At 37.5% G+C, this 12,720-nt stretch overlaps 2 protein-coding genes across 4 annotated transcripts in view; one reads left to right on the top strand and one right to left on the bottom strand.

The window, feature by feature from the left end:
* Positions 1-2,210: 2,210 nt before the first annotated feature.
* LOC106914718 (membrane cofactor protein) lies at positions 2,211-9,038 on the top strand. Its single transcript, XM_014981706.2, has 11 exons — positions 2,211-2,346; positions 2,459-2,656; positions 3,653-3,752; positions 3,831-3,904; positions 4,877-5,083; positions 6,698-6,892; positions 7,427-7,523; positions 7,616-7,689; positions 7,772-7,948; positions 8,048-8,233; positions 8,853-9,038. The coding sequence occupies exons 1-11, from the start codon at positions 2,292-2,294 to the stop codon at positions 8,867-8,869; spliced, it is 1,380 nt and encodes a 459-aa protein (XP_014837192.2). The 5' UTR covers positions 2,211-2,291; the 3' UTR covers positions 8,870-9,038.
* Positions 9,039-9,040: 2 nt separating this feature from the next.
* scube3 (signal peptide, CUB domain, EGF-like 3) overlaps positions 9,041-12,720 on the bottom strand; it is a 105,265-nt gene continuing 101,585 nt past the window's right edge. For 2 of the 3 annotated variants that reach the window (XM_088007211.1, XM_014981705.2), the window contains 2 exons: positions 12,434-12,513; positions 9,041-12,060 (listed from right to left, as the gene is read on the bottom strand). In XM_088007211.1, the coding sequence (XP_087863337.1) occupies positions 11,908-12,060; positions 12,434-12,513 (233 nt within the window). In that variant the 3' untranslated portion in view covers positions 9,041-11,907. The remainder of the gene's footprint in view (positions 12,061-12,433; positions 12,514-12,720) is intronic. The other variant, XM_014981703.2, reaches the window with a different exon arrangement.

Raw genomic sequence — 12,720 nt, 5'->3', positions numbered from 1 at the left:
ATACACATGGTCTTGAAAACAACTTTGACATTCACTTGTTTCATTTGTTTTCTGGTTGTTTTTAAGTTTTTTCATGCCATTTAAAGTTTATCAGTTCTTTTTAATGGTTTGTTCATGTCTTCGTACATTCTCTGGTGTTCAGGGTTTTATTCGTTCCTGTCTTCTTATTAGGCATTTAAATATTTTAGTGCTATTATTCTTCTAATTCTTCTTTGTGTTTAATTAAGCTTCTTCTGTGTTTTCTATGTTATTTAGTCTCCTTCCTTCAGCTTCCCTGCTCAGCACTTTCTTTTCACAGCTGTGACACATTCCTCTGATTAAGCTCGTCTGGATCGAATGTCATTCTCTGACCTTGACTCAGTTTTTAAGCTCCTGGTTTTCAATGTTCTTCGCTTGTTCCTCTTACTACTCTGCTTCATGTGAGTTTCCATTACAAGTTCTGTTTGTTTTGTTGTTAAATTCCTCTGCTCTGCATGTGGGTTCTTATTAACCATAAAACATGACAACTACTCACCACATGGTCATAATTAGTAGGATTGCACAGATTAATAGGGCAACATTTCTCAATAATGGTAGCTTACATCTCAGTGCTAATTAAAGAATAGATGTTGTGAACAAACAAAAAGACAAGTTTACACATTATCTTTCAAAAGATGCTCAAACTGGAAATATCTCTTCACATTCTCTAGATTGGGAGTCAAAGTGATACTTAGTATATTTAATACGAGAACATTGATCAGTTCCAAATGTATTGAACTTTGTAATGAAATGGTACAGAACAAGCAAACAGGACTAGATGTCTGAATGGAGGTTTTGCAGGATACAACAAAACCTTAAACAACAGATCTTAAAATTATAATATGCTGCCAGTTTTCTTCCTGCCAAGCTAAGTATGTAACAGGGTGATAAATGTAGATTTTTATTGGGTAATCCATATCTTAAAAAAAAATAAAAATAAACAGAAAAGCCACGTTAGCTGCAAGAATTGAATAAGTGTCTTTGACTTGTTTGATTAAAGCCATTTTCTCAATGTTGATTTTTCAAAGGGTTTTAACATTTTCAAGGATAGTTTCCATATCCAGCATGTCTGGATGAGCTGCTGCATGAACTTGGAAGAAAACGATATACCTACACAACAAGTGACAAGTGCTGAACTGAACCCCGTCCAAAGATCCAGACTGATAATATCTGACTGATTTAGACCACAAAAATTCAAATTCAAAATGTATTTAACAAAAACATCTTGATTTGAATAACGGCTTTAAATTGTAACTGCTTAGTATTCCATACTTTCGTATCAGTTTTAGGAAGTAAACTTGTTTTTTGTTGGTATTCAGCTGTATTGCTTTATATTTTTAATTGTTTCCATGATGTAAAAAGGAACTTCACACTATTGGTTTAGATTTAATGGGGGTTTTAGTGAGGAGCTGTCAAGTGTTTCCAGCCATTTGTTCTTTTCCTTCTGTTTAATGTTTGTAAGGCTGACTGGAGACTGGAAGACTACACTATTTACTGATATAAAAAGAAAAGTGTTATTAATATGTATCATTTCTACTTTCAAACATCTCAAAATACTTCATTATAGGGTATAGAACAAATAACTACATGTTTCTCCAACAATAGAAATAAATGCTTGTATTAAAAATATACAGTAACACTTTATTTGAAGGGGTGGGCATAAGACTGACTTGACACTGTCATAAACATTACATAACATCTGTCATGAACATAAAGAAGTCTTTATGAATGTTTATGACAGATGTCATGAAGTGTCATTCGGTAAATAATGACACTTTTAATGCAAAGTTGCTCTAAAAGTTGCATTGAAAGTCCATTAAAAATGCCAACTTTGCATTAAATTGTCATAATTTACAAAATCATGCAAAGCTGACACTTGTAATGGACTTTCAATGAAACTTTTAGAGCAACTTTGCATTAAAAGTGCCATTATTTACCGAATGACACTTCATGACAACCGTCATAGACATTCATAAAGACGTCTTCATCTTCATGATAGATGTTATGTAATGTTTATGACAGTGTCATGTCAGTCTTATGCACACCCCTTCAAATAAAGTGTTACCAAAAATACTTTTGAAATGCTTCTGAAAATATTCCAGTTGTTGACGTTTTGTCCTTGCCTTGCTTCCCACTGTCTCCTTGTATCTGATTTGTTTTTCTCTGAAAGCTCTGCCCTCAGCAGGGCTGTGCCAGCCTTCTATAAATCACTCCATCTGACTGTCCCGTTGGTATTTGCGTTTCATAACCTCTTCTTGTGCAGGAGAACAACCATGAGGGCCACCGCTGGGACCATTGTGATTTTATCGTTTGTCTTTTTAGCAACAGGTAAACAATTAAAAGATACATTTATATTTTAAAACTCATTAGCGTGCGTCCGTCTGTCTTGTTAGAGTTTTCACATTAAATATTTTTAATGTTTCATGGACTAAATTAACAGCTCAGGTGGCACAGAAGTGTTCCGCTCCGCTCAAGTACCCGCACACCCGACTGGATAAGAAATTCACACCCAGACAGACGTTCAGCAGCGGGGAGAAGGTTTACTACGGCTGCGCCGAGGACTTCACTCCATCCAGGGGGAGCAGATCTGTGGAGTGTCGGAATGGAAAGTGGAGCCGACTGACTCTAAAATGCGAAAGTAAGAGTGACAAATAACCGGGCTTTTTTATTTTATTTTTATTTTTTAATTGAATTAACAGGATTAAATGGTTATTAAAAGAATTAAAGTGCGATTTTGGACCAATTTTATAAGCGCTTTTACGCCCTCTGCTGAGCATAGGAGGAAACGTTCTTTTTTGTTTTGTCTTTTATCAGTCAATTAAACTTTTGTCTTATTCAGTGGATTAGAATATTATGGAAAAGTTCATTCATTTCAGTAACTTATTTCACGAAGTGATATACGCTATGTGCAGTAATTACACACAGGCTGATGTTTTCAAATATTTATTTCCATTAATTAGAATGATTATCTGCTTACAGCCAATGAAAACACATTTAACATTAGAATATTACATAAAAAAGCCCATATTTATATATTTTTTAATATATAAATATGGGCTTATTGAAAAGTGCAATACTTGCTTGAATATTATGCTTAAAATGTAACCTTAATCTGAATTTTTAGCCTAATCAGAACCCATATGTCAGCTTGAATATGACCATAAGAACCAACTTCCATATTATGTTTAGACGATTGAAAAAAAATACTTACTTTCCCATGAAGTTTACATGATGTACTTTAGCAAGGTACGATATTTTCCTCTCTTTAGGAATGGAATGAAAACAAATTTATTTATTTTTTTTAAATTGGAAGTGTGACATGTTGTATTTAGCCTTCTTTACTCTGGCACCCTTAAAAACAATTACATTTTACTTTCAACAAATATGTACCACTTTGTATGGGGTTGGGGTATAAAATCCCAATAAAACAGATTGAAGTTTATCATTGTAACATTAATCAAAACTTTTTGCACAGGATGGTATTGTCATTTTCAATGCTCATTAAGAGATCAACGCCTTACCTTTTGCTAAGTTCATTGGCGTTATGAATTCGATTTATTTATTTTTGTCCCTAACTCAATCTTGGGATTTCCGTCCTCATCTTTTCATTGTTCCTCATACCAACTTCTGACAGAGATATCATGTGGCAACGCCGGCGATCTCCCCAATGGACACTTCCGCTACGAAGGTCAAACGTACGTTGGGGAGAAAGTTTATGCCGAATGCAACGAGGGGTAAGCTTTTCCTGAAACAACTTTTGTAAGACATGTAAACATTGTGGCATATATTAAACTGTATCTCCATGCTTACAGATACATGCTGAAGGGAATGAGCTACATGATATGTAAGAGGTCTGGGTGGACTGGTGAATTCCCATCATGTGAAGGTAGGCGACTGTGTGTTCAAATCCCACGATTATGAAATGACTCCCTGCAATTGCAACAGGATGAAAAGCAACTCTGTATGGGTGGGAACTATGACACTGATCAACCGAAGCTTTAATACAACGAGAAGTGACATCAGCTCATCTAATCCCCTAATTGTTTTGTGCATTTTTTCCATCTTTGTAAGAGCTCATCAGTTAGTCATTTTTGATTTAATCATACACGTCTTGTGCTGAATAAGGTGTGTTACTGAAGAGGTTATTATACCACTGTTTCCACCGCACTCATTTCCCATCTGAAGTGAGCAGTAACCATTAAAAACTAAAAACACAAACCTATAAAACAAAATCCCTTAATAAGTATTCACATTAATCCATTTTTCCATGTTGCAACCACTCACTTCAGTATATCTTAATAGGATCGTATGTGAAGTAGAAAAAAATAGATACATTGAATAAAAATCTGAAAGTATTAAGTGCATTTGGATTTACCCCCCACTTATTCTGAGGCACATAAAGGAAATCTAGTGGCACCAATTGCTTTATTGCAGCTACACATTGCCATTACTGTTGCCATGGTGACACATGGTGGCAGCATAATCTCTTTTATTTTTTTTACAGAGATAGGGAAGTGACTCATAGTTGATCTGAAGATATTTGGAGCTAAATAAAGGGAAATCTTTGAAGAAAACCTTTTAAAAACTGAGGGTCTTGTTGACTATTACAAATGTTGGGTTTAGTTACAAAGATACATGAACAAGAATATCATCTTCCCACGGCTGGAAAAGACATATCTGCTGTTGAACTTCTTTGGATACGCCCCACAGGGTTCATTAATCAGTCATAGGACAAGTCTCGTTACGTAATATATATTTAACATGTTAAAAACACAATTTGCTTTAAAGTTTACACAAATAAAAACTTCCATGCTTCCTTCTTTGCTGAGGCTAATTACCAGTTCAACTGTCTCACCAGAGAAAGAAATGACGTGCTCCAGTCCAGTAGTGAACAACTCAGTGAAGAGTGGCAGAGAGGTTTCAGTTCACCATGTTGGAGACACCATGAACATCACCTGTAGCACTGGTTTCCAGTTGGATGGAGCACAGCAGATCACCTGTGGGTCCGATGGCCAGTGGCAGCCGAAACTCCCTCAGTGTTTACTGTTCCCTGATGCTAGGCCTGGTAAGCACATATGATATTTCTTAGGCAGTCATATAATCTGTTTTAGTAATTGGCCATCATCCATCCCTTTTTATCTGAAAGATCTACTCCCACAGTCTATCTTTGGGGGGGGGGAAATGTAGATATTTAAATTCTTGTGTTTTTATAGGGGCATGATATCAATGAAATGGTTTTACCAGGATCCAAAATCGTTTAAATCCATTTTCAAATGTATAAAAACATTATTTCCCACTGTCATTATTTCTTTTTACTGTACGCGGGTGTATGAAATTCAATTTGCTATTGTAAGATCAATGTGTCTGCCCACCCTTTACATCTATACTAGCTTCAACTCTTCTGGAAAGTCTTTCCATAAGGTTTAGGAATGTGTTTATGGAAACTTTTGACCATATTTCTAGAACTGTGTTAGGACAATAAGGCCTTGTTCCCAGTTTCAATTTAATTCATCTTCGTTGAGGTCAGGACTTTGAGCTGGCCAATCAAGCCCTTCCACATCAAACTTGCCCCTCTATGTCTTTAAAGAGCTATCCACCCTCTGACTGTTCCCACAAAGTTGAGCAATGATGTCCAAAATACCTTGGAATGCTGGAATTTTAGGTGTTTCTTTTCCTGGTACTGAAGAACCAAACCCAGTTCCTGACAGGCAGCTCCACACCATAATCCCTTGTGTCCCAACCTTACTGTTGACACAGAGCAGTCAGGAAAGTCCTGTTCTGGCAAGTGGTGAATCCATACTTATCCACTGGATTGTCAGATAAGCATGACTTGTCGCTCTTAGAACATGTCTGCTGCTATAGAGTCCTATTTTACACTGTTGCCTGACATGGATTTTTGTGAATGCAGGAAGTTGTGGATTAAATGCAGCTGATATTCACATGGCTTTATTCAACATTATCGTCACCATTAACTGTTCTCCTAATATCTTAAAGTCTGACTTGGATTTAACTCTAAAATACTTCAGTATACAGCGTTATACATGGTTTACTCAGTGATTCCTGAAGGATCCAAACCTGGTCCTCAGCTTTCACCGTCCTGCACGTCTCCCTGCTGCTGCACATCTGGCTTAAATAAATGGTTGATTGGCCATCTTCTGTCGCAAATAGATACATGCTAATATGGTAATGCGGTCACTTATGCAGGTGTGCTTGGCTTGGGACCCCTGCTGTAGCAGCAGAACAAGCCCACATCACATAATGTGCTTGTATTCATGCATGTTATGAATTATGGTGTTTGTGCTATGTTCCCGGTTTTTGCCCGACATCGCTCCTTGGTCTCATGTGCCAAGGAAAGTTGTTACAGAATAAGTTAATTAAAAAAAAAAAACATTTAATTTTGGGAAGCCTTCCAAAGAAGTCCTTCTTGTTTTTTCTGAAGCTGCTGTACCTTGTAATTTAACATTTCATATTCTTTCCAAGGTCTTCCAAAACGTCTGCTTTTATAGACGATCACTGATGATCACTTTTCCATCCACTGTCTTTTCATACACTTGATTTTTAAATGGTCACACTGGTAAAGACTAGATCAGGTTTTGTTTTGTGCTCTTATGCAATACGTTAGATGATTTTTATTTTTTTCCCATGACGTGAACTTTTCACCTCTTTTTGAAATACACAGCGGGTGGATGTGATGCACCACTCATTGTCAGCGGCTCCAACGCCAACCTTGCTGACAAGTACATCACGATGACCTCGTTTTCTTCTGGCGACAAAGTCTACTACAGCTGTGATGTGGGATATATTCCAGTGGGTGGCAGCAGGACTCGCACATGTGACAATGGAAAATGGACGCCTCTGAAGCTAAGATGTGAACGTAGGAAAGTTTACATTTAACATCCAAGCCATTTTTCCCAAGTCTTATGTATGCTTCCAGAATACTTAAAGTACTGAATAATCACGTAAAGCTGTAAAAAAGAGAGTGACTCCTCATGAAAGCTTTTGAAATGTTCCCAAAGACTCGTTTTTGAAATTCATGAAAGTATTTATAACTGTTTGGGAGAAAAAAGTGACTGAATGTTTATAGTTCTTCAGTTCGCAAATTTGTGCTTATGATTTATAAATTTATAAATCTGAAGCTTCCTCAGCTGAAGATATTTTTAGGATCATTATGTTGCTGGTTAACTGCTTGACTGACAGAAATCAGCTCTTAAATTTTGAACCTTGTCTTTACTTTAAAATGATCCTGGAAAAAAACAAAAACAATCAGCAAGTTTGTCATGAGCTAAAGAGGTTATCATAGCTCTTAAATCAGACAAACACACATTGCTATTTGTTGTATTGAGGTTAAATGTGAAAAGGTTCACTCATTCACCCTGCGTAACATTACTGTATTGTTTTGTGTAAAAAGGAAAGCTGTGTGGCCACGCTGGAGAAATTTCAAACGGACAGTTCACCTACACTGGCGTAGAGTTTGGAGACACAGCCACAGCTGTGTGTAATGAGGGGTGAGACAAACAGTCCCTGCAATATGGTGTTTCCTTATCTCCCATTGTTCTTTACACTTTAGGAATTGACTTTTTGATTGATCTCTCACCAGGTTTATACTCGTAGGTCGGGCCACCAGGTACTGCATGAGCAACGGCTGGGACGGTCGTCCTCCTGTCTGTGAAGGTGAGGCCTGCTAACTCGCCTGTCCATTTGGTACCTGTTGCTGATACTTGGAATCATCTCAGAGCTCTTGCACACCCTGCAGCTGTCGAGTGTCAAGAGCCAACTGAGACGAACGCTCAGAGGAGAAATGTCCAGGAGCCGCCATACACATTCAGGAATGTGATTCGCTATGGGTGCCCAGTGGGGAGCCTGGTGGGATCGAGGGAGATCTGGTGCACCGACAACGGGACATGGAGCTCGCCTCCTCCACAATGCAAAGGTCTATGATCATGATCTGTCACAGAGTTTTAGGCAACTATCTGCAGTTTATGCCCCACTCCTTATAGTTAAAATTACAAAATCTCTTTTGTCTTCACAGCTATAAGATGTCAGTCACCAAATGTTCCCAACGCCTTCTGGATTAACTCTCACAAAAAAACGTATCGCCCCATGGAGACCATCAGTTCGTTTAAATGCAAGTCTGGCTATACTTTTACTGGACCAGCACACATCACCTGTGGCAGTGCGGGCCAATGGTTGCAGAGGCTTCCAAAATGTCTTCCCAGTAAGTACACTCTTCTCTGTGGCATGAAAAACTAATATGCATAAAATAAAGCACAGCAAAACTAAAGTAAATATTTTGTTAACACAAGCTGAAAAAGTGAAACTGATAATGATTCATTACACACAGACTAATATATTTCAAACATTTATTTATGTAAACTTTGAATTATAGCTAATAAACCACATTTTTAGACCAAGATTACCAATGTAAAGAGAACTTTTAAGTCCCACTGAATGAATTACTGCATCAACAGAGAAGCATGAAGGTGGTTGGTCTGTTGTTCTGCTGAGGTTTTAAGGAAGTCCAGGTGGCTTTAATAAGAGCCTTCTACCCGTTTCCATCATTGGCATCTCATCTTCCTCTTAATATTCATATAAAAGCAAATCTGAGAATCTACATATTGGATGTTAATTAGAAGTACACCACATGCAACAAAACAGAGATGACATCTTGACATTTCACTGTGTGTAATGAATCTATCCGTTTGGCTCTTGACTTTACAAATACAGTATTTATTTATTTATTTTTTCAGATATTCTAACTTATTGAGATGTAACGTTACTACAGCAGGTGTTGGAACATTTGTCAGTAATGCCTTCAATCTTGTTTTATATTCCAGGAATGAGGAGGGCCTAATCTGCTGGCAAAAGTTTGATCTTATAATATTTAATCCAATTTCCACACACTCATTTATCAATACCTTTAACATAATCACTGTTAAAAATCAACCTTTAATAATACACTGTTTAATATTTTTACTCCTGTGTACAATCATTACAAACACATTAAATACGTCGAAAAGGAAGCTGAAGTACAGTATGTTTATTTTTAATAAGTGTATTGGGCAGTAACAAGTGTAAACCTGTTTGATTCCCCTCTGTACAAAGTTGTTTTTTTCCACCTTTTTTTCTCCAAACTGCTGATAATGTATCATCTCTATAGACTAAATGGTGAGTGAGCATCTTATGAACAAACAAGCTACAAGAAAAAAAAAAGGAACACAAATTGCATTCATTTAAAAAGACAATACAAAAACCAGACATTTCTTTACATGAGCAATAACATTTCAAGTGCAAATATCATTATCAAACTCCAATACATCATAGCAAACTATTGCTTTAAAGGCAACACCTCAATAAAAACCAACAACAACAATAACAGGATGCAGGAAAGAAGCTTTTCTGGTAGGAAGAGAGGGGTGCATGTGGGTCACATGAGCGCACCAAAATAAGAGAATATTCTGTCTGATGTATAAGTGAAATGTGTATAGAAAGAATTATAAACTGATATAAGAGGTCTGACCCAATGATGCCCTCAGATTTGATAGTGAGGGCACATTCCCTTTGTTTAATCCAGTATGGTCCATGGGATATAGTGTCCTAACAAACTAATTTTTATTTACAAAAAATGGGGGAAAAAAAATACATACATACAGGAGGGCAAGTTTTCTTTCTCTTTATTAATGTCCAGGTCAGTGGATTTTTAGGGTCGAGTGTTGACTAAGCATTCATTCATTCATTGTTCCTAGGTTGTTTAAAGTGATGCTGACTAAATCTTGGGCTAACGTTTTCCCACTGGGAGGAGCTCAGGAAGTGCCTGGTCATAAAAAAGTGACATTTACCCCAAACTCAACACACCAATTAATCTGTGTCAAAAGGTGATTTTTTTTATTTATTTATTTTTTAGAGATGAGAATTATGTTTTTCTACACACAGGGTTCCCACACAATCTGGAAAAAAATCTGGAATTTAATGGAAAATATTTGTCAGGTCTAAAAATGTGTATTTTCAGACTTTATCCCCCATCAGTTTCACAGTGGTATTCAACTCAGTATGTTTATTCAGCAATACTTCTTTTTTTCAGGCAACATACTTTAAAATTGAACCAACAAAGAATAAAAAGTTTGCAACAGTTAGTCTGGAAAAGTATGGCATTTTGAGATAAATATGTGTAGGAAACCTGTGTCCAATACCAGACAAATCTTTTGTAAAATGTCATTTAAAAGGCAAATGAGAAAATTTCCTCAAACAGTAATTCTGGCTGAGGCTTATACAAGCCAGAAGTGTTAGATTTTTCTCTACACTTAAATTATTTTTTACCCTGTTTAGTCACGCTTAAAATTTTTCACTGTACAAACCAAATTCTTACTTTTTTCCACATTTAGCTATTTTTACTTTTTTTTTCTTTCATTTACGCCTAAATAATTTCTGCCTATGATGAATTGATGATAATAGTATTAATAGATGATTAATAGTCTCAACAAGACCACAGCCCAAAACACATTTTTCAAATTTCCGTGTGGGTCGCAACTGAGCGGAACCATTTTTTTCTTTTTTCATTGCACTTTAATAAAAAGTAAAAAAAAAACAGAAGGGACGGTCGGTTCCAAATCTAGAGCAGGAAACTACTCGAGCTGCCCGATCTGAGCGGTCTTTGGAAGAGCTGTCTTCATTGGGACAGGACACAGACCGAGTTGGGGGTGTTGAGTGTCTTTGGATTTGAGACTAGCAAGACCTCAGGGGCGGAGAAGCGACTGGATCTGGGAAGAAGTGTACTGGACCTAAAAAAAATCAGGATTAAAGAGTTCAACCCTCGTCTAGATTAATCTCACTATTTACAAGACCAAAAACAAAAATAATTCGTAAATCCACAGACGAGTAATGAGAGATTATCAACTTAATGTTTGTAAAAGAAACAGAGTTATTATGGATTCTGAGCTTCCCTTTTTTTAAACCCTACAGAATATTAGTATGAAGAGTACATGAGAAAGACAATGAGACTGAAGAATTAAAGTGACCTTTTTAAAAAGAAGCAGCAAACATAATGTCCCACAGAGACATTACTCTCACTCTCTGAAACATGTTTCCACCAGACATCACATCATCCCACCTCTCACGATCATTTATCTCCCGAATGTCCGCTGATTTCCGTGGAATGACAAACCACACTTTCGTGTTTGCTTTGTAGTTGGTTTGGAACAACAACAACAACAAAAAAAACGACCAGAAGGAATAACCCGGAGGTTGGGAAACACGGGTAACAGTCTAAACAGACGGAGCAAAACACGGTTGAACTGTTTTAACAGTTGGAAAAGGCTCTAAGAGCTCAAAAACACAGCCGGGCTTCAAAGGAGCTGGAAAACTCAGGATTCAAGCGACCGCTCCTCCTGGAGGACAGCGCTCAGACACCAACGATGGCACCAGAGTTGCACAACACTTTTACACAACACAGACAGTCACACTTAATGGTAAGGAACTGGAGCAAACACAACAACAAGCTCTATCAGGCTCAAACTGCACACACAAAACAACACTCCTACTGTCTGAAATAAGCTTTGTTTTGTTTGTTTTTTTCTTCTTCCTTATACGTGGTTCCGTTGCACAACACAACAGAAACCACTCACATACTCAACATTCCCACTAAATGCTAGAGCGCAGGAATACAGACCTGGTAGACAGACAGAATAAACCTAAAGAGAAAACGGGGGTTACGACATGTCGGGCATTTCTCAGGTCTGCTGAGTGAAGTGTCTCGTAGGGTTTTGTGTTAAGAAGTCCTGGAAGAGTTGTGGCCTAAAAGTTTGGCAGGGAATGTCGGGAGAGGAGTAGGGAGAAGGCGTGGGCCGGTCGGGTGGGTGTTGCAATCCGGTACCTCTTCTCTGCAGCTGCAGGCTTTTACTTGTATGGCCGCAGGAACGCTGACACTTTGCTGCTTATGAGACGGATGAAGGAGCGTGGAAGCATCTCGTTGGACTCCCGAGTGGTGTACTTAAAGTAGTGGTTTGGGTTGGCCAGCACATCGAAAAGAGTCTTAATCAGTTTTTTATCCTTCAGAGAAAAAAAACACACACACAACAATCAGGTGTCAAACATCATTTCTGCATTGATCAATTAAAAACTCCCTCATAATTGACCAGTTCTTTAGAAAAGTGTTGATACTCTTGAGTATTTTTCAAATTTTGTCACATTATTAGCACAGGACTTTGTTTTGTGAAGTGGCAGGAACATGGGAATCATTTTTACAGAAACACAGCTGAAAAGCGTAGAATGCGTGTTACTTCCAACCCCCCTTTACTCCGAAGACAGCTCACAGAAAGCAGTTTCGTTTGGGATTAAAACCCCGCTAATAAAAACTCACAGCTCAACTGAATCATCCTAAATCTGACAAACAAATGACTAACACCTAAAAAATGCCACAGACCTTCAGGATTTCTTGGTGGTTTTCCGAGGCGTAGAGTCTTCCATCTCGCACAATGTCTTCTACAAGCTGCTCATAATCCTCTGAAATAAAAAAAGTGACACAAAAGATCATCAATGCAACCCGTCTGCAGAAGCCAATGCTGGAATCTGAATCTCGAGATACGAGCGTTAGCATTTAATAAGTAAAGTAGGTGAGTTGATGCTATTTTAATACCTCACTGCCCATAGAAGCAATACAATAACTCAAAAGATGGAGAACATTGTAAAAAAAAAAGAAAAAAGTGAATT

This window comes from Poecilia mexicana, unplaced genomic scaffold (genome assembly GCF_051168715.1).
Source record: "Poecilia mexicana isolate PSO_F unplaced genomic scaffold, ASM5116871v1 scaffold_7, whole genome shotgun sequence".
NCBI lineage: Eukaryota > Metazoa > Chordata > Actinopteri > Cyprinodontiformes > Poeciliidae > Poecilia > Poecilia mexicana.
Note: the sequence above shows the minus strand (reverse complement) of the source record. Positions and strands in the feature narration are given on the sequence as shown.

Coding starts and splice junctions, on each gene's coding strand:
- LOC106914718 (XM_014981706.2), top strand. CDS start 2,292: ATGAGGGCCACCGCTGGGACCATTGTGATTTTATCGTTTGTCTTTTTA. Junction 2,657..3,652: donor ACTGACTCTAAAATGCGAAA/GTAAGAGTGACA, acceptor AACTTCTGACAG/AGATATCATGTGGCAACGCC. Junction 7,690..7,771: donor TCGTCCTCCTGTCTGTGAAG/GTGAGGCCTGCT, acceptor CACACCCTGCAG/CTGTCGAGTGTCAAGAGCCA.